This window comes from Balaenoptera physalus (assembly GCF_965194825.1).
Source record: "Balaenoptera physalus genome assembly, chromosome: 1".
NCBI lineage: Eukaryota > Metazoa > Chordata > Mammalia > Artiodactyla > Balaenopteridae > Balaenoptera > Balaenoptera physalus.
Genome location: NC_138882.1, coordinates 183,060,528 through 183,080,110, shown reverse-complemented (window position 1 = coordinate 183,080,110; position 19,583 = coordinate 183,060,528). Strand labels below are relative to the sequence as shown.

At 56.1% G+C, this 19,583-nt stretch overlaps 1 protein-coding gene across 16 annotated transcripts in view; it reads left to right on the top strand.

Annotated features, from left to right (window-relative positions):
• ARHGEF10L (Rho guanine nucleotide exchange factor 10 like) overlaps positions 1-19,583 on the top strand; it is a 173,928-nt gene that overhangs the window by 98,379 nt on the left and 55,966 nt on the right. For all 16 annotated transcript variants that reach the window (XM_082465114.1, XM_082465119.1, XM_082465113.1 and 13 more), the window contains 5 exons: positions 1,856-2,037; positions 4,916-5,031; positions 5,558-5,685; positions 7,021-7,121; positions 15,504-15,625. In XM_082465114.1, coding sequence (XP_082321240.1) covers positions 1,856-2,037; positions 4,916-5,031; positions 5,558-5,685; positions 7,021-7,121; positions 15,504-15,625 — 649 coding nt within the window. The remainder of the gene's footprint in view (positions 1-1,855; positions 2,038-4,915; positions 5,032-5,557; positions 5,686-7,020; positions 7,122-15,503; positions 15,626-19,583) is intronic.

The following is a 19,583-nucleotide window of genomic DNA, read 5'->3' as shown; positions in this document are numbered from 1 at the left end:
CCAGAGCTAGGAAGCACCTGCAGAGGTCACTGAGGGTAAACAGCTGTCTGTTGCATAGGGTGGACTGTTCTGGAACTCTGCCGTCGGAACTGAACAGTCTGCTGAGTTTTGACCACTTTGAAATTCAAGAGATTCTTCCCTGTTCCCAGCCCAGATCCCAAATCCCTGCTGCTTTAAGTCAAATAGATTTTCCTCCGGCCAGATCTGAGTGTTTCTCAACATGAGTCTTTGCCTTTCCCCCAACTCCCTGCAGGAGCCTGGTTTCCCGGTTCTGGGTCAGAGGTTGTAGAAATGCCCAGTGCCAGGCTGCCAGGCTGCTCCCTGGAGTCAGGATTGGAGTTGGAGCCCTGCAGTGGGGAGAGGGTGATTCTTTAGACCAGAGTCTGCACACTCATGGCCCGTGGATTGCACCAGGCCTCTGGGAATCTTATGTTTGGCTCCTACGGGGAATTCACACAAAGATTGAGACATCTGGCTTTTCTTAGAAATGTGAAGATCTCATGTTCTGGGCCCACACTGCCTGGGGCCACACGGGCCTGCAGCTGGGTTGCGTGAACTCTTTACTGGGGCTCCCACCTGGCCCGGGTCACTCGCATCCACTGCTTGGTCCTGTGGGCATCAGGGATTGTGACCCTTTACCAAATGAAGGCCAGCTGGGACCTTTCCAGCCATACTCGTATCCACTCGAGTGGGGGAGAATCTCGGTTCTCAATATTTGGCAGCAGTTTCAAGAACCACGGAAACAGCAGGATGGCAGCAACAGCCCAGACCCACGAGGGAAAACAGTCACCCGTAGTTGGCGTTACCCCCAGCCTGGCTCTCCCACCGCCTGGCTGGAGCACGTGTGGGGCGGGGGGCGCCCGAGGAGCCTGATTTAGATTCTGCACCCAGAGTCGTCTGTGCCTTCCTGTACGTGGCCACGGAGCAGATTTGGGGATTATCCGTGGCTGTGGATCACGTGTCCTGGAAGGCGGGGCACAAGCAGGGCCATCTGGGGACTCGCCCACTCAGACTCCACCCACTCATCCTTCGGTCTGTTAATCCATCAAATGTTTATTGAACTCTTACTTGGTGCCAGTTCACAGGTCTGGGCAGGATCCGGCCCTGGTAGGGGCCTTGGGCAAGGAAGCCTCTGTCCCAGATCAGTGCAGCGGTGCTGATGGCTGACTCATTCATGCATTCACTCCCTCCCTCATTCAAGCACTATAATTTTTAAGTCCCGTTTATATCCTGGGCTCTGTGCGGGTGCCAGGGATCTGACCTCCACCCTCTCTGCCCTCCTGTTGCTTGGAGCCTAGCATGGTGTGAAAGTGTGATGAGGGTGTTAGTGGCCCACTTTTGGGGGGTCATCTTGGGTGACTTGGCGTGAGTCACGTGACCTGTCTGAGCATCAGTCTCCTTTTCTGGAATAACACAGGCTTCCTAGCGGGGCCACTGTGGGAATAGGTGATGGAAGGCCAGTGCCCAGTCCAGGGAGCAGGCCCTCCGTGTGGTCCCCTCTGCCCACACCTGGCCCAGCCCAGTGGCCGACCCCCAGGGGTGTCTCAGCAGCTGCAGAAACCACTCTGTAACGATAACGACCCTTCTTGTCTTTTTCCTCAGGCCTGCCAACCACAGGTAGGGGCGCCAAGGCTTGGGGTGGGCGTGTGATTCTGGATCTGGGGCTGGGGCCTGGACGCCCTGATGCTTCTGCCCCCTCCTCCGTTCCCTACTCCGCCTGGCTTGGTTTTGGCCTGAGGGCTTGTGCTTGGGCTGTGAGGTGCCTGGCTGAGCTGACCCGCTGAGGAGCGGCTCTGGCTGGCCCTGGGGCTGGGTGCTGCGGGCTCTCCAGGGCCGTGTTCTCTCTTCCTGGCAGGGGCCAGCTGGAGATCAGCAGCCTGGTGCCCCTGGGGCCCAGGTACGTGGTGAAGTGGAACACGGCGCTGCCCCAGGTGCAGGTGGTGGAGGTGGGCCAGGAGGGCAGCTCCTATGACAAGGACAACGTACTCATCCAGCACGCCGGCGCCAAGAAGGCCTCGGCTGTGGGCCAGGCCCAGAGTGAGTACCTGCCCCGACACTGCCCTGGGAGCACCTGCCCGGGCTCGGCCCCCAGGCCCACGGGCACTTGGCCCAGAGGCTTTTCCTGCTGTACATGACTGTACACAAACACACACCCACATCCCTACCTGAGTGTGCAAATGCATGCTTCATGCAGTCACACTTACAGCCCCTGCCCACCCCAGTCCTGTACACCCTGGCGAGCATGCACACACACACATGCACACACGTGCACACGCATGCATGCACACGCAGTGACCTTGGATCAGAAAGGGTGACCTCCAGTGCCTGCCTGGCCATTGCTTGCCTCCATGTGGGACCTCAGTTCGCCCGTCTATACAGTGAGGGGCCCCGGTGACACTCACCCTGTGCCTGAAACCCTCAGGGCCCAGGCTCAGGGCTGCCTGGCTCTGCCTGGATGCTGACTATCTTTCCCCCATGCTGACTGTCCCCTCAGACTGTTGGGCAACAAGGACAATGAGAGCTCGGGGTGGCAGGCTCCCCCGTGTGCCCCGATCTCTCCATCTCCGTGGTGCTGCGGCAGGAACTTCCTGGTGCTGCCCTTCCCTCCCCTTTGCCCCTTGCTGTCCTGTCCCGTCCTCCACCCTCCCCAGGCCGACTCTTCAAAATGCACATCAGGGCTGTGTGTCACCCTTCACCTGAAATCCGCCGGTGGCTTCCCACTGCTCTCGGGGTGACGTCCCAGGTTCTCGCCCGGGCCCACACGCCCGCCCTGGGGGCCCACCTGCCACCCCACCTCAGCCCACCCCACTCCTTCACTCCCTGGACTTCGCTGCCCTGACCTCTCTGTTCCTGGGGGGTTGAGCCCCCTCCTGCCCCAGGGCCTTCTCCCGGCCTCTGCCCTTTTCCAGAGTGTTCTCCTGCCATCCTGTTTTTGTCTATCTGCCCCTACTCATCTTAGCTCAGGTGACACTTCCTCAGAGAAGCCCTTCCTGATTCCTTTGGACTCGCCAGGTCCCCATCCTGTGCTCTCAAGGCCCGGGTGTATTTTCCCCTTTATGGTGATGGTCTGGTTGCCATCTCGTCTTTCCCCTTGGTGTGACTAGACCTCCGGAGCCTGGTGTGTGGTGGGTGTTAGTAGACATTTGTTGAATGAACGAAGGACGTAACTGCATGGCCAGCAGGAAGGCACTTGGCTGTCACCCCTCCCCACTGGCCCGCTCTGTCCATCCCTGACCTGGGAGGTGGCTCTGAGGGAGGAACTCAGCGCACACTCTCGTCCTCGGAAGCCTGCGCCCACTTCAGCTGCAGTGTCCCCCTCCCCAGGCCTGGGAGGCACGGGAGGCCGTCTTGTGTTCCTGGCTCTCTGTTCACAGAAGCCCCCTGGGAGGGGCTCCTGGCCCATCTGCCCCCCTCAGAGGTGCCTTCAGCCCTGGCTCCACTCCACTCTCCCCCCACCATTCGGGCTCTTGCTCTGGGAGTTCTCCTTCAGCCACTGTCTTATCTGTGGCCACATTTCTCAAAGTAGAGTACTAGGCTGCCAGACCCCCTTCACAGAGGAAAAAAGAAATCCTTGCTGAACCCCAGTTGGCCTTGAATGATTTTTTATTATATTGTTATTCAAATATGCGCAAGTATAAGACTAGGTGTAATAAACTCCTTATGCTTATATCCCTTGAACAACCATAAAACCAAAACAGAATCACAAATAGAATAAAAATGATGCTACAAAACAATAAAATTCAAATTAACAGCATTAATTTAATGTGATGGATGATGTTGTTTTGCTGGCACCAAATTGCTCTCAGCATAGATGTGGTCCTCTTATGGGGCAGGTTCTTTTGAGTTCTCTGCACCTGTACCCCAAAGTGCCTCACGGCGATCTCCATTTCCCACCAGCTCACCCCGTTTGGGGCGCTGCAGAGCCCTTCTTTGCCCTTCGTTTGGTGTGAGCGTATCTCTTACCGCCCACGCCCACCTTGCTCTGTGTTCATTGCCTGGTGACCATCACGTGGTACCAAAGTCCACAGAAGCCCTGATACCGTGCAGCAGGATGTGGCTTTAAAGTCATTGTATCCAGGTGACTGAGGATGTGCATCTGATTTTTAGATAATCATCTCGATGAAAATCCAAATTAAATGCCTCCGCCCCTCCCAGGGATTCTGTAAGATCTCAGCTTGAGTAACCATGGCGTAGAGAACACAGCCCAAATTCCCTAGCCTGGCATTCAGGGATCTCCCCATCCAGTCCTGCTGGGCCCTTCTGCTCTGTCTCTTGCTGCCCTCCTTCCACGTCCCCGACACTGCGTTTGTATCATCATCAGAGAGCTGGGCACCCTCAGCCCCCATCCCATCTCTGTCCTATCACCCCGATATCTTTCTCCCCAGTACCTCCCACCATCTGCAGTTGTTAATTGACTCCTCCCTGACTCTGACCAGGTCATAAGCTCCACAAGAACAGGGACCCTGTCTGTCTCATTTGCAGCTGTCTCTCCAACATGTAGACTAGAACCTGCCATATAGTAGGTTCTTAGTACATCTTTGAACAACTTACTGTTCCTGGGCTTCCTTATACCACAGTGCCTTTGCACCTGCGGTTTTCCTTTTTTGGCAGTGCCCACCGCTGTCCTGGGCCTGTGAAGTCTCCTCGCCTCTCATGAGCACAGTTGGTTCTCAGTCTTCTGGTCTCCTGTGACCCTTTGTATAGACTGAGAGTGGCCCAGATCCTAGGCGCTAGACTTTACCCGTGATTGGATTTGTCCCCCCCTAGTAGACAAGAGCCTGGTAACATTTCCTTCTTTATCTGTAGTGCCATATCTCCAGGGCGACAGCTCTTCTTTTTTGCAGTGAGTACCTGCTTGGGCCCTTGGTGGTGCCTTCCCCACCCCTGAGGCTGAGTAGGGTCTCTCTCTGCCCAGATAAGGTGTACCTCGGGCCCCCGCGCCTCTTCCAGGAGCTGCAGGACCTGCAGAAGGACCTGGCTGTGGTGGAGCAGATCACGCTCCTTGTCAGCACGCTGCACGGCACCTACCAGGTACCCAGCACTGGCCTCGGCAGGAACGTGTGGGTGGGCTCCTCTCCCGCCCGGTCCCCCGATGCGCCCTGGCCTCTGGGCTCCCACTAGCAGCAGTACTGGCTGAAGATCCTGTCACTATCTGGAAGTCCGGTGGGCGGCCTCCGGTTCGGGTTGAAGCTCTGGTTCGAGTTGAGCAGGGCCCGGCTATGGGCATTTTTTTTTTTTTTTTTGGTTCTCTGCTCAGTGTCTGGTCTGTCCTGCAGCTCCTTCCCGAGCCTCGTCCCAGGCTGGAGAGGAGGCTGGCTGGGAGGGTGTGTCCCTCTCAGAGGAGGGGTGCCGTGGAGGGGGGAGGTCTGAACCAAGGCCTGGAGCCCGGGGAGTCGGCATCCCCCCACCGCTTGTGGACGAGTGAGCCGCCCAGGTTGAGCTCGGGCACTGACCCCCGGCTCCTCTCCCCTTGGGGCCCTGACTGCTGTGGGATCTGGGGTGGCTTTCGGGGAGCCAGAGGGCTGTATGGTGACCTCCTTGGCCTCCTTGACCCTAGAACCTGAACATGACCGTGGCTCAAGACTGGTGCCTGGCCCTGCAGAGGCTTATGCGGGTGAAGGAGGAGGAGATCCACTCGGCCAACAAGTGCCGCCTCAGGCTCCTGCTTCCCGGGAAACCCGACAAGTGAGAGGAAGAGGGGCCTTGGAGAGGGGCGTCGGGACCAGCCTGCTTGCCAGCACTGCGGGGGTGGGCGTGGGCGTACACGCATCGTGGGCCGTGCCTGGCAAAGCATTTGACACAGAGCAGGTGCTCGTGGTCAGATGAATGAATGAATGAATGAATGAATGAACAAATGACCTGTTTGTACCTGGGGTGAGGCTGTCCTCTGTTAGGCTACTCGGACACCCTGCCGTCGGTTAGTAGACTGTGCAGTCCCCTGGGACCAGGCCCTGGGTCTCCTCTCATAGACCCAGCCTCCCCCCAAATGCTCCCACAGGAGCTCGTGCTCAGTCGACCCGCAGCTGATGTTTGTGGAATTGATGCAGAGATGGGGGAAGCGATCCGTCTGATCCCCACTCTACAGATGGGGAAGGCGAGGCTCAGAAGTAGGTGGCAGAGCTGGGTTCTGAGGATTCTGACTCCGAAGCCGAGGAGGCTGGCGCAGTGAGGGGCTCAGAGCCCAGGTTTTGACCTCTCGGCTGGGCGGACAGTGTTACAAGCACAGTGGCTGCAGGGAAGGGGAGACTGGGGCGCTGTGGTCTGAGGCAGGTCCGGGAGCCAGGATGCAAGGGTCAGGGCTGGAGTCTGAGGGTCAGCAGCCTGGAACCTTCTGGATGCCCTGCTGAGCGGCTCTCTCCCCTTCTCTGCGCCCCTTCCTCACCCTCCTGCCCGCCTCCCGGGGGCTGGGATGGCTCACAGGGGGGAAATGGGCCCCGGAGAACAATGAAGGGGCTCCCGCTGCTCTAAGGTGAGATGACAGTGTGGTGACAGCAGTGACCTCTGGCCACCCCAAGCCTGTACATACCCCCATTCATTCATTTTTTCATTCATTCATGTGTCCGTTCAGGAGACATTTACCAAGCAAGTGCCCTGTGCCAGGTGCTGGGAACAGGCCCGAGTCAGAGGCTCCAGGGTCAGGCGTGTGCAGGTGTCTGACGAGGCCTGTGGAACCCTGACCAGGTGGGGCCCTGGAGGGCCTCTCGAGTCGCAGCCTGCGGAGGGCCAGACCCCCCATGGCCTTGCTAGGCACCCACGCTGGGGTGCCTGGGCTGGGCTGGAGGCCGCGGCCTGGTCGCTCGGGGGAGTTACCTGGCCCCTCCCCGGGGCTGTGGTGGGTGGAGGGAGTTCTCCCCCAGGGGACTGAGGCTTTGCCAGGCCACTGGCCTCTCTGGCCATGCTTTGATGCTCTGCACAGACCTCGCTCTATCTCCAGGGCTGGTGGTTGGGGGGAAGAGCTGGGTACCTCCCGGGTGAGCCAGGCCCCGTTCCAGCACTCATGCTCCTGCCCTCTCACCGCAGGTCCGGCCGCCCCATCAGCTTCATGGTGGTCTTCATCACACCCAACCCCCTGAGCAAGATCTCCTGGGTCAACAGGTTGCACTTGGCCAAGATCGGACTCCGTGAGTAACGCCCCGGGGTCAGGAGTGCGGAGAGGGGAGGTCTGGGGAGTGTATATGTGAGTCAGAGGGCATTGTCCAGTCTTGGGGGGCAGGGAGGCTTCTGAGTGGAGGGAGATGGTGCAGCGGAGAAACAACTGGGGCCAGAAGCTCTGCTTCGTGACCTTGGACACGTCACTTCCCCTCTCTGAGCCTCTGTTTCCCCATCTGTAAAATGGTGGGAGTTGACAGAAAGTAAATTAGTGGTTGCCAGGGGCCTGGGAGGAGGAGGGAATGGAGAGTCACCACTAAAGTTTTTTTTTTGGTGAGAGTGATGAAAATGTTCTCAAATTAGATAGTGGTGATGGTTGCCCAAGTCTGCGAATATACTAGAAACCAGTGAGATGTATTCTTTAAAGGGGTGGGTTTTATGGTAGCTGAATTATATCTCAATAAAACTGTTACATAAAGAATGATGCAGGTTAGACTAAACTCTAACACATCTAAACACATCTCTTTCATTTCACGTTCACAATAACTCTAAGAGGTAAGTCTGTTGTGAATCTCTTTGTACAGCTGAGGATTCTGAGGCCCAGAGAGGTGCAGTGTCTTGCCTGAGGTCACACAGCAGGGAGAGGTTCAGAACCTGGGCAGTCGGCCCCCAGAGCCCACTCTCAATCCCTGTCCATTCTGCTTCCTCAAGTTGGTGAGCTTCTGTCTGCCAAACCACATTCATTAAATTATAATTACTTTGTGCTTTTTTTGAATTGACAAAAGGCCTAGTTTCTTGCCAATCAGGACCATTATTTGCTGTGACCTACTAGAATTCCCATTTGCCAATTCCAGTCAATAGCAGTGATTTCTGGGGTTTTGTTTTATTTTTTATTTTTTAAAAATCTCTGGCGTGATCTTTATCTAGATAAATATATATTTCCGATAGATTTTAAAACATTTCTGGAAAGGAGTCAGGACCTTCGTCAATGGCTTTCATCAATTAAAAAACTATTTATTGAGTCTCTACGGTAATTTTAGGTATAGGGGAAAAGAGCAATGACAAAAACAGAAAGGTCGCTGTTCTCAAGGAACTTACAGTTTATGAGGGGCAGGCAGAGATTTACATGAGGAACAAATCAACAGGGAGAGGTCGGTGCTGTGAGGGGGTAGAGCCGGGTGTGTGACTGGCACCGAGCCTGGGGGCCGGGACTGCTGTCAGGGAGGGCCTCTGAGGAGGTGGCATCTGAAGCTGTGCAGAGGTCTGGATAAAGCGATCCAGGCTTTGGAACAGCAAGTGCAAAGGTCCTGAGGTAGCCAGAGTTGGTGAATGGTGGGGTGTGGCGGGAGACAGGTGGAAGTGGGGAGCAGGTTTTCCAGAAAGCCAGGGTGAGGTGCATGGAACTCTTTCTTGACGCGTGGGGGCTGTGGATTGCAGAGCTGAGAGAACCGGACAACGGCATGAACTGATTTCTATTTAAGTGGATCATTCTGGCTGCTACTCGGAGAGAGGCATGTGGAGACTGGGGAGGGAAACGGGGAAGAGGTTGTGGCTTTGGAGGAGCCGGCATCAGAGACTTCTGCTCAGCCAGCCCCTTCTTGGATCTGGCGCTGACATCGCACAGGCCTCCGCTGGGTGTTTCTGGGCGACCAGGAGGCCTGCAGAGGGTGGAGGAAGGGTTTCAGGCAGAGGCTGCCCCGGCCCTGGCAGAGGGCTTCGGAGATTCCAGCCGAGGAAAGGGTACGGTGGCCTGCCTGCTGGGCCTCGGGCCACCCGCTCCGCTCTCTCCCCTTCCCGTGGAGCAGTGCGTCTAGGGCAAGCTCCTGAGCCCTGTTTGTACACCTGCTAAAGGCAGGTGCATCTCCCGTTTGAAGCCCAGATGCTTTGCCGAGTGGGCCTTGGCGTTGGTGGGAGAGGAGCCGACTGATGTGAGCATCTCCGTTCTTGGCGGCCTGTGAAGACGCTCGGCTGCCTTATCTCCACATGGCTTCACTGCAGCAAAAGTTTTAATGGAAAGAGAGTCATTTGAAATCTTATTTGAATGCCTGGGTTCCCCTGGGGCTTGAATAATTTGTTTCTTTTATTTTGCCAGTTTTTTTATCTGCAGTGCCTGGTGCTGAGGAAAATAATACAAGCCCATTAGAAATAGAACCGTTAAAAACATTTATTCACAAAGGATGTTATTCCTTTAATTTTTTTTTTTTTTTCTGCATCTTTCTCTCTCCCTGAATCCAGCGTGACGAGATCATAATCCACTAAAGATTGGGAAAGAGTGGACTGGAGTTGGGGGGTGCCTGGGATCCGAGATGGGGGGGGCAGTTCTGTCCCTTGGAAGGGCAGGGGTCCTGGGGAATCTGGGGACCCAGTTTACATCCCAGTGTGGCCACTGCTGTGCTGTGCGGCCTGAGAAAGGCAGGCTTCCTCAGTAACTTGGCCTAGAATTCCATGGGCCTTTTCCCTGTTGCATTTCGGGATCTTAGCACCGCGTGAAAGGGAGCCAGACAGCGTGGGTTCAGTTCCCGGTTCTGCCGCTTGCCAGCTCCGTGATCTTGGGCAAACGATTTCACCTCTGCATGCCTTGGATTCCCCATCAGAAAATGGGGATATTCATAGGGTATCATGTGAGCATAAGGGGAGATGGTGCCTGGAAGGCGCCTGGCACACCGGAGAAGCTCCTAGGAGAGGGGTGTCTGCATCTCACAGTGGGGAAGTGACAGGCCTGGGGTCACATGACATTTAGTCGTGTGCCAGGATGCCCTCCCCCTCTCTCTGCCAATTAGTATCTGTTCATTAAGGCTCCAGAAAAGAGATGCAGATAGGAGGCCCCAGGGGTGGGGGGTGGGGAAAGGGGAGACTGGGGCTTCCAGCTCTCCCTTCCTGTGTCTCCCCCAACCCTTACAGCTCTAAGTGCTGCATCCCTGGCCCAGGGACCCCTGTAGCCTCTTCCCACCATGGCCCTCCTGGTTCCCACCCCTGGAGGACCTGGGCTGGGCAGGCCCCAGGCTAATCCCACGCTCCCAGGGACAGGTCCTCGCTGGGCATGGCCTGGCGGGCTCTCCCCACTGCCTGTGACTTGGTTAGTTTTCCAGCCTTCATTCCTCACAGTAATACCGACGCACCACCTTATGACGGATCCGGTTACAGAGTCCTGAGCGTGGCCCAGGCTGCGTGCCGAGCGTGTTCTAACCCTCATCTCTCGTCCCCATTAGCCCTCAACCGTCCCAGAGCCAGGGACCTGCCCAAGCCCTTGGCCGGAAGTGGTAGGTCTGCCCTCCAGGAGGGGGACTGAGGGTACTGGCCCAGGAGCCCGACTTGGGTTTTACCCCAGCTGGGTGATCATGGCCACTGCCTGGCCTCCCTGGACCCCAGCGTCTCTCTCTGCAGGATAAGATGCATGCTGACGTCCCAGCAGCCCTGATGTCTGTGGCCACGGCCAGTAGCATCTCCGTGGTGCTGGGAGGTGTGAGACGGGCCTTGGATTTAAGAAGGAAGAGAAGGGCAGTCCAAACTGTCCTCTGGGGCAGCAGTGACAGGAAGGGCATGGTGCTGGGACTCAGGAGGAGTTTGGGAGGCAGGTGGGGCTGGAGAAGCAGGGCAGGGCCAGTGCAGGCGGTGGGCTCAGCCCAGTGGTGGTGGGTGGTCTGACCTCAGGCATAGTAATAGGCAGCTTTTTAACCATGAGCACAGCGATCATAATGGGTACTATTTCTTGAGTGTCTGGTATTAAATATAGTCTTTCCAGTGCTCACAGCACTCCAAATGGTTGGGACTATTTCCCCCATTTTCCAGAAGAGGCCACAGGCTAGGAGAGGTTAAGTGTCCGGCTCTGTACCCCCCAGGGCCCTTCTGGCAGAGTCGGCTTCCTGCGGCCAGCGGGTGGTCCCGAGGGCTCAGGGGGTGGGAAGAGCGAGCGGGAACATGGGCTCCGGCCCTGGAGCTGCTCCCACTGCCCCCTGGACGGCTCTCAAGTTCGGTGGGCGCTGGCAAACAGAGCTGGATGCTAAATAAGCCCCCCCTTAACGTCAGTTGGAAATCGCAGCTTTGCCCTTGGTGCCTGTTCTTAATGTCACTTATCCCAAGCGGGCTTTCAATTTCCAGTGGTAACAGCCTTCTAATTTGGTCTCAGCCGCTCCGGTTTTGTGACGGGAACAATGGCAGTGGCAGATGGGGAACAACAACTCCAGTTTCTTTTAAGGTTCCCAGTCGCAGGCAGGGAAGGCACCATCTGAAACGAGAAGGTCAGATCATTAAAGGGATGCATAGTGATAAATTGCCAGGACTTGATGGGCTGTGGGTGCGTGGCGGGAGGAGAGGGATGAGCTCGGGGCGACGTGGTGACGGGTGGGCATGGGGGCTTACGTCCACCCGCTGAGCTCCAGGCGAGCAGGTGGGCTTGACTGCTCTCTCGGGCTCCTGCCCCTGGGGAGGCGAGGGTCTGCGTGACTGTAAGCTCCTTGAGAGCAGGGCCAGACTCTCCAATCTCGATCATCTTTGTTCACTGCCCGGAGCCTTGTCCAAGAGGCAGCGCGGTGGCTGTGATGTGAGCTCCTGCCAAGGAGAGGTGGTGTTCCCCAGGGCGGGCGGGTGTCTCGGCTGTCACGGCAGGGCCGCGGGCGCTGTGCAAGGTGCCCCAGAGGTTAGTTCCTTGGCTCCTGGACCCTGTCTTTGACGCCCTGACCTCCATTTCCCCAGTATAGATGGGGATGGGAACTCCGACTTCCCCTGGTGGCTGTGGGATGACGTGTGGGACAGAGCTTTGTAAACTGTAAAGTGCGGTGCGCATAGTCGTTCTGTTTCGGTGATGCCCATCCTGTGCCATTGTTGTCCTTTCCTTGATGGCCTCTCCTCCTCGGTGGCGGGAACCAGGTTTCATGCGACTCTGTCTCCAGGGCTCAGTGGGGCAGAGGGCCTGACGCCGGGGTCGCCTCTGGCCTGTTTAGGGAGTTAGCTCCCTGTCCAGCGCCTCCACTGCTTGAGGGGGTGGGGCAGGCACCGGAGCCTCTGTCGGAGCCAGCTGTTCACATAATAATTTCTGACATTTGCGAATGTCTTCATCTTCTCAAAGAGCCTCCGCACCTGCCCGCTCATTCCGGCTCCTCTTGCTGTGACCTACACGCAGACATCACCTTTCTCTGGTGGCAATAGCATTTTTAAAGCCCCTTTATTGCAGTGTGATTGACATACAAAGAGGTATCCATATTTCAAGCATACAACTTGATGGGTTTGGAGGTAATCATACCCCTGTGAACTCCATCGCCACAGTCTACGCCATAAGCAAACCCATCCTCTGAAAAGTTCCCTCCTGCCCTCTTCCTTATCATTGTTATTTTTTGTGTGTGTGATAAGAACGCTTAACATAAGATCTATCCTCTTAGCCAGTCTTTAAGCACGTCATACAGAATTGTTAGCTATAGGCTGTACAGATGATCTCTAGGATTTACTCACCTTGTAAAAACAAAGCTTCGTACCCTTGGATTGGTTCCTTCTGTTTCCCCTCCCCAGTTGACCATATTTCTCCAGTGCTTGCTCTGTGCTGGCTGGGGGTTGGGGGTGGTGACTGCTCTTGGTGGCCATCATTCCGGTTTGACAAATCCGGAAAATGAGGCTCCAGGAAGAGACTTTTGTTCATGCCACACAAGGGTGTTGATGGTCTGCTGTGTGTCCAGTGCCATGTGAGGGGGTTGGAGGGTACAGAAGGAGATGGTGTGGAAGGTTTCAGCCTTCATGGAACATGGGCGTTGTAGGGGAGCCTCTGGGCACACATGCACAATGAAACACTCACATGTGCACACGCATGCACGCACATATACACGTGCACTCGCGCACGTGCGTGCGCACACACACACACACACGGAGGAAAAAAGAGACAAGCCAGTAAAAGAGCTGGAAATTGTGCTCAGGGCCATTACACACACCAATAGGGGCTGAGACAGAAAGTGATGGAGGTGGCAGATGGGGTGATGGTCAGTTAAGGCCTTTCCGAGAAGGTGGAGGTGTAACCTAAGCCTCGCAGAGGAGTGGAGCCAGCCCTGGAGAGAGCTGAGTGCAGCCTTCCAGGCAGAGGGAGCTTTCCGGGCTCGTCCCGTTTAAGTTGCTGAGGAAAGCATAGCACGGTGGAGCCTGCAGCCGAGGGATGAGGCTGAGAGGGAAAGAGGGTCCTTGCAGCTCTTGTGGAAGAGTTTGGATTTTATTCCAGCTGGTCGGGGACTCAGTAGGCATTTTTAAGCAGGGGAACAACGAGGTCCAGGGGAAGTTTAGCAGGATGGCTCTGGCTGCTGTGGGGAGGACCAACTGTAGGGGGCAGTAGTGAGCACAGAAAGACTGGTCAGGAGGTCCCCATGTGGCCGCGGGGCACCCTTGGGCTGAGCTAACCCTCCCTCCTTGTAGCTGAGTAGATGTTTGTGGTGGTGGGGGGAGGGCTGCTGTCAGACCCTTTGGTTGGTGACCTCTCCTCGCATCTCCAAAGCTCTCGGCACCCCTCATCTTGATGTCATTGCATTAAGTGGCCCCTCTCACCTGGGGTGCCCTGTCCAGTGCCTCTGGCTCTTCGGGGCAGAGTACCTCCTCATTGTCTAGTGTCACCATGTCCAGGGTCATTCATGTCCAGGGGTGTCACTGGGGGTCTGATTGCTGGAAGATTGCCTGGTTTAGTGCAAAGAACTCAGCCTGTCAGTCAGACAGACCTAGGTCCGCATGTGGGCTCTGCCACCTAGCCATGCACGTGACTTGGTCAACTTACTTACTTGTCAGTCTCATCATTTGTAAGGTGAAAATTGTTATTCTGACTGTGCTTGGTTATTGTGCAAACTAGCCAGGGAGCATATGTAAAGCACTCAGAGTGTGCCTGATGCCTGGACACATACTGGGTGTGTCTGAGCTGCGCCCTGCCCCTGCCGTCATGGGATCCCTGGAGGGCAGCCATCAGATGGAGTATAAAGAATATGGGCTCCTTAGCAGGGAGAATTCCTCAGGAGAGATGGCGGTTTACTCACTTGCTCACTCATTCATTCTTTCAATCCATGTTCGCTGAGCACTTACTATGTGCGGGCAGCGTGCTGGGTGCCAGAGAGATAGTGGTGGACAAGACAGCCCAGATCCCTGCTGCTTTGAACTTACATTCTAGAGACTTATGGAGACAGACCGGAAGCAAGGAAACAGAAAACATGATTTTTGATTGTGAGAGCTGTATGGGAAGTAAGACAGGGTGTTTAGTGTGGTTTCTGAGAGAAGGGGGCCATTGTAGCCAGGGTGGTCAGGGAGGACTTCTTGGAGGTGGTGGCATGTGAGGGAGCCCAGACCATGTGAAGGAGATGCCACAGAGAATGTGGTTGAGCAGATGTCTTGAGCACAGCAGTCTCCAGGTGAGGGTCCAGGGTCCAGGCTTGGGCCTGAGCCTGTGCACTTCCTTTTTTTTTTTTTAATTTATGAATTTATTTATTTTTGGCTGCTTCGGGTCTGTTGTTGCGCGCAGGCTTTCTCTAGTTGCGGCGAGTGGGGGCTACTCTTCGTTGTGGTGCGCGGGCTTCTCGTTGCGGTGGCTTCTCTTGTTGCGGAACATGGGCTCTAGGCGTGCGGGTTTCAGTAGTTGTGGCTTGTGGGCTCTGGAGCGCAGGCTCAGTAGTTGTGGTGCACGGGCTTAGTAGCTCCACGGCATGTGGGATCTTCCCGGATCAGGGCTCCAACCCGTGTCCCCTGCATTGGCAGGTGGATTCTTAACCACTGCGCCACCAGGAAAGCCCAGCATGTGCACTTCTAACAGGCTGCCAGGGGCTTTGATGCCAGCTGGACTGGGGGACCTGGAGGCAGGTGACCTCCTAGGTTTCAGGGTAGGTCTTAAAGGGAGCAGGAGAGAGAGTCTTCCCCTTGACCATCGTCATCACAGGTATAAAAGTGTCATGGCTGCGCTGTCACAATCCAAAAACCTCTTGTCCGCCTACTTGTTTTTGGCTGCCTCCCACCTCTAGAAGGTGAGGTCAAGGCAGCAGGGGCCTGGACTGTGCCCAGTGTCTTAATGCTTTTTGAAACCCTGTCCCATGTGCTGTTTCACTGGATCCTTGCAGCAACTGCAGGATGAAGGCATTTTCATCGTCCCTGTTTCATAGCTGAAGAAATCGAGGCTCCGAGAGTTGGGCGGATTTACACAAGGTTGCTCAGGGAAAAGGTGGGCAAGCTGGGACTGAAGCCCTAGGTTTCCCGACTCCCAGCCTGGGACCCATGGCTGTGACTGTGGAGTGAGGCTGGATTTCATCTCACTGGGCAGGCGTGGGGCTGGGGGAGCGGCTGGCTGGGTCCGTGGGGCATGCAGGCCAGGCCTCTGGGGCCCACGGTGGCTTCCTGGGCTTTCAGGGCCCCTCACAGTCCGCTTGGTCCTCGGTCTCTGACCAGCTCCTCCCACCTCCTTCCTCTTGCCGCAGGGGAGGAGAACCAGCCGGGCTGGCTGTGTCCGGACGAGGACAAGAAGAGCAAAGCCCCATTCTGGTGCCCAATCCTGGCCTGCTGCATCCCCGCCTTCTCTTCCCGGGGCCTCAGCCTGCAGGTGAGTGGCACGCATCTTGCTGAGCCCACCACGAAGGTGGCTCCTGGGACAACCAGAGTTTCTGGGTGGTGCCCACAGCAGGGGAGGCCTGGCTTCCAGCTTCAGCTTCTAGACCTCTTGCTGACGGAGTTGATCGAGGCTTTTTGTTATTCTCAGAGTCAGCTTTCCCACCAAAAAAAGGGGGCAGATGCCCTCTGTGGGTCATTGAACAGAAGATTCTATCATTTTGAGCTAACAAATAGCAATGATCTCATCAGTTGATGGCGTGACTCCAGCTCAGAAGATAGACTGTAATAGGCCCACCTGACTGTGCCAGACTTTGTGGGTTTCACCCTTTATGATGCTGCCGTGGGGCAGCCGGCTTTGGCTCCACAGTCATCATGCCTCTTGGTGCTTTGCTGTCACTGTCTTGTTTTAATATTTATAAGAACCCCATGAATAGATGTTTCTAGATCTGTTTCACAGGTCAGGAAGCTAAGGCTCAGACAGGTGATGTGATTTTTCTAAAAAAAACAACACCGCCGGTAAGGATGAGTTGTAGGAATTGGAACCTTGCTGACTCCAGCGCCCCAGTTTGTAACCACAAGGATGTTCACTTCCAATGTCATCTGTCCCCGATGTCCCGTCTGAGCTCACCCCTCCATCTGGAGTAGTTACTGCCCATCCCTCTCCCAAGGAGATGAGGTCATCTGAGCTCCAGGGAGGGGACCTAGGCCCAGGTGAATCCCCAAGAGACAAACCGGGCTGTAGATAGGGGCTCTAAACAGCTAAAATACCCTTGAGATGCCAATTCATTCATTCATCCGTTCTGCATATAATTTTTGAGGACCTACTGTGTGCCAGCCTCTGTGCCGGACACTGGGAATATGGTGGTGACCGAAACATACAAGGTTCCTGCCTACATGTGGCTTTCAATCTAGAGGAGAGACAGGTAATACCACCCCCACTCCCCCGCCCCGGCAAACAAAAGCAAATAGAAAAGAGTGCTGTGTGTTATAAAGAAAATAAATCCGATATAATAGATACAGAGATGGAGCCACGTAGTTAGGGGGTCAGAGAGGGCGTCTCAGAGGAGGTGGCATTTAAAGTGAGCCCCGCATGGCAAGGAGGATCCAACCCCTTGAGGGCCCAGGGGGAGAATATTTCAAATATTGACAAGACAAGACAGACTGACACAGAAGCCCATGATAGGAGCAGTTGGGGCAGCTGGCATGTGTAGCTCCATGAGCTGGGAGGGGAGCCCAGTGGTGGGTGAGCTGTGCCACGCCGGACTCATAGGCTGGGTCAGGTTTGGCTTTCATTCTTGGCAGCGAAAAGCCAAGCATGGCTCCAAGCAGGGGACTGGCACGATCTGGTTTACACTTTGGAAGGGTCATGTGATCCTTCTGGCTTTTGCGTGGGAGTGAACCGTGGACACGGAGGGAGCAGGGCTGGAGACCAAGAGACCGGAGCAGAGCTTGGCGCTGGGGTCATGCTGAGATGGGGTGGGACTTGGTGCAGGTGGAGGCCGGGGAGGAGGCCTGGGGGGAGGCCAGGGTAGACTAGCGCGAGAAGAGTGAGGCACTCATGGTCAAAATAAGTGATATTTTCACACAATACTTAAAAAAAAATCAGACCGGCAAACTGTGGCCTTGGTTTGCCTGCTTTTTTTGGTAAATAAAGAGCCAGAATTAGGGTGAGGCAGGGTCAGGTCCTGTCTTTATTTAAACTCTTAGTAATTGTTCACTATGGATTTTTTTTTTTTTGCATTTTTATTGTAAACAAATTGTGTTAAAATATTTTCTTGATTGTGTTAAAATATATCTCTGAGTGTTTGGGCCCCCCTGAAGATGTGCCCCTGGGATGAGTGCCCCGCTCTCCTCACCCTGGTCCCGGCCCTGGTGGGGAAACACTGGGGCAGCGCTCTGGGGTAGGAGTGGCTGAACTGGTGAGAGGTTAGACGGGGGCTGAGGGTGAAGGAGAGGATGGATGAGCTGAGTATTTGGCTTGTGCTCCCGAAAGCTGGTGTCAACGGGGTGGGCTGCTGTTTCCTGTTCCACAGCCTGATTTAGGGGTTCAGTGAGAGAGACTGGGTCAGGTTCCCAGCACTGAGCTTGACTGGTAGCTGGTGCTCAGTAGACAGTGGCCATAATAAAAACAACAACAATAACAGCAACAGCGATATGACTTAAGGTCCTTTAGTCTTGACAACTTGGGGTCAGGCCCTTCCCAGAGGCATCTGTGCCAGGCTCCGTCCTGGGCATTTCCCAGCGATGAACTCTGATCCCCGCAGCTGCCCTCAGAGGAGGGGCTGCTAGCCCTTGCGGCTGAGAGAAGGGATTTAGGAGTGATAACTTGCCCGCTGGGCAGGGAGGGTTTTCTTGACCCCAGCCCTATCCTGCTCCTTCCCGCCTCTCCCTGGGGCTTGGCTGGCATGTGCCCCAGCACGATCCCCCCACCAAACATTCCCGGCCTTTGTAGGGCTTCAGTCCTTATTTATTGATAACGGGAGGCTCTTACCTCCTGGGGGTTGCCTGTGGGCCTCGAGGTGGGGACAGTTCAGGTCCCCCGCTGCCTGCGGCTCTCCTGGCCCTAGCGCATCCCGTGGAGAAGGACTTCTGGGGTGGGGAAGGGATTGTCCCGTCTCCCCCCAGGGCCTTGGGCCTCTGGGGAATACAGGACGCGGGCCCGTGCCCTGATGGGCCACACGGGGTGGTGGGGTCACAGACAGGCCGCTGCCTCCGGGGCCTCCCTGAAAGAAACGCCCACCTGAGCGGGCAGCCATCTGCCTCCTCTCCCTGGGGGGACTTGGGCCTGACCTCATGTGAAGCTCGTGGGGCTGCCCCTGCCCCACCTCTCCTGAGGAGCACCGCCCCCCACCCCGACCCCGAGTGATCCAAGGGAGCTGCAAGGGAATCCCCGCGAGGGACGGGCCCGTAGAGCTCCCGAGGGACTTATCAGAGCCTGCATGTCCCCTTTGCTGGGCCCCAAGACACCGTGCCCTCTGCTTGCACCTGCCTCCCACCCCGGACGGGACACATGTGCCCATCGGCTCCGTGCTGGCAGCAGGTGGATTAGGGCCTTGTCCAATTACCGCGAACAGATGTGAGCGTGTGGGCCCCTGCCTACGCCTCGCCCCAGGCCCAGTCCCGGGGGCCCAGGATGCGGGCTCCGCAGCTGTCCTAACGAGAGCTGCAGCCGAGCCTGTTCTCCCGGAAAGGCTTGTTATTCCAGCCCCTCTCCCAGTGTAGACGAGCTCAGACCTCTTGTACTGCCAGCCAGATGGGGGTGTGTGTTGGGTTCTTTCCCTCAAGGGAACAGGGATGCTGGGGCTGAAGGAAAGAGCATCTCTCCTCTCAGTGCTGAGGATGGCCGGTCCCCATGCTGGGCTGCACCATGGCCTTCAGACTCATCAGGGAATTGCTTGGGGGAGGGAAAGAGCAGCCACGGGAGCCACCCTGCCCTGGGTTTGAATCCCAGCTCTGCATGTCCCAGCTGTGTGACATCAGGAATGCTACTTCGGCTCTTGATGTCACAGCTGTGTCTTCAGTGCGTAAACTGGGGTGACCGTGGTGCCTCCCTGATTGGGTTATAGTGAGGGTTAAATGATATGATTCTTGTCAAATGCTTATTGTCTGCTGTGTGCCGTGCCTTCGGAGTTCAAGAATTGGAAGCGAATATTTGAGGACATTTTGGTCCCCAGGAAGGAAAAGTCACTGGTGTCTGTTTTGGGGGGTTTCCGATAGCCTGACTGTCAGGTGTTGGGAGGTTCTTCTCGAACCTGGGCTCCATCCAAGGTGTAAGCCTCTCCCTGGCGGGCAAGGGGGGTGGAAAGGGGCGGGCTCAGTGCAAACCCATTCTCCCTTGGGCTGAGGTCCAGTTAGAGGCCTGGCTGGGGACAGGGCCTTGGGGAGGGGGTGGGGTACTGCCCACTCTGGGGAGCTTTAACACGCAAGCGTCTTGGGGGCCTGGGGGCTGC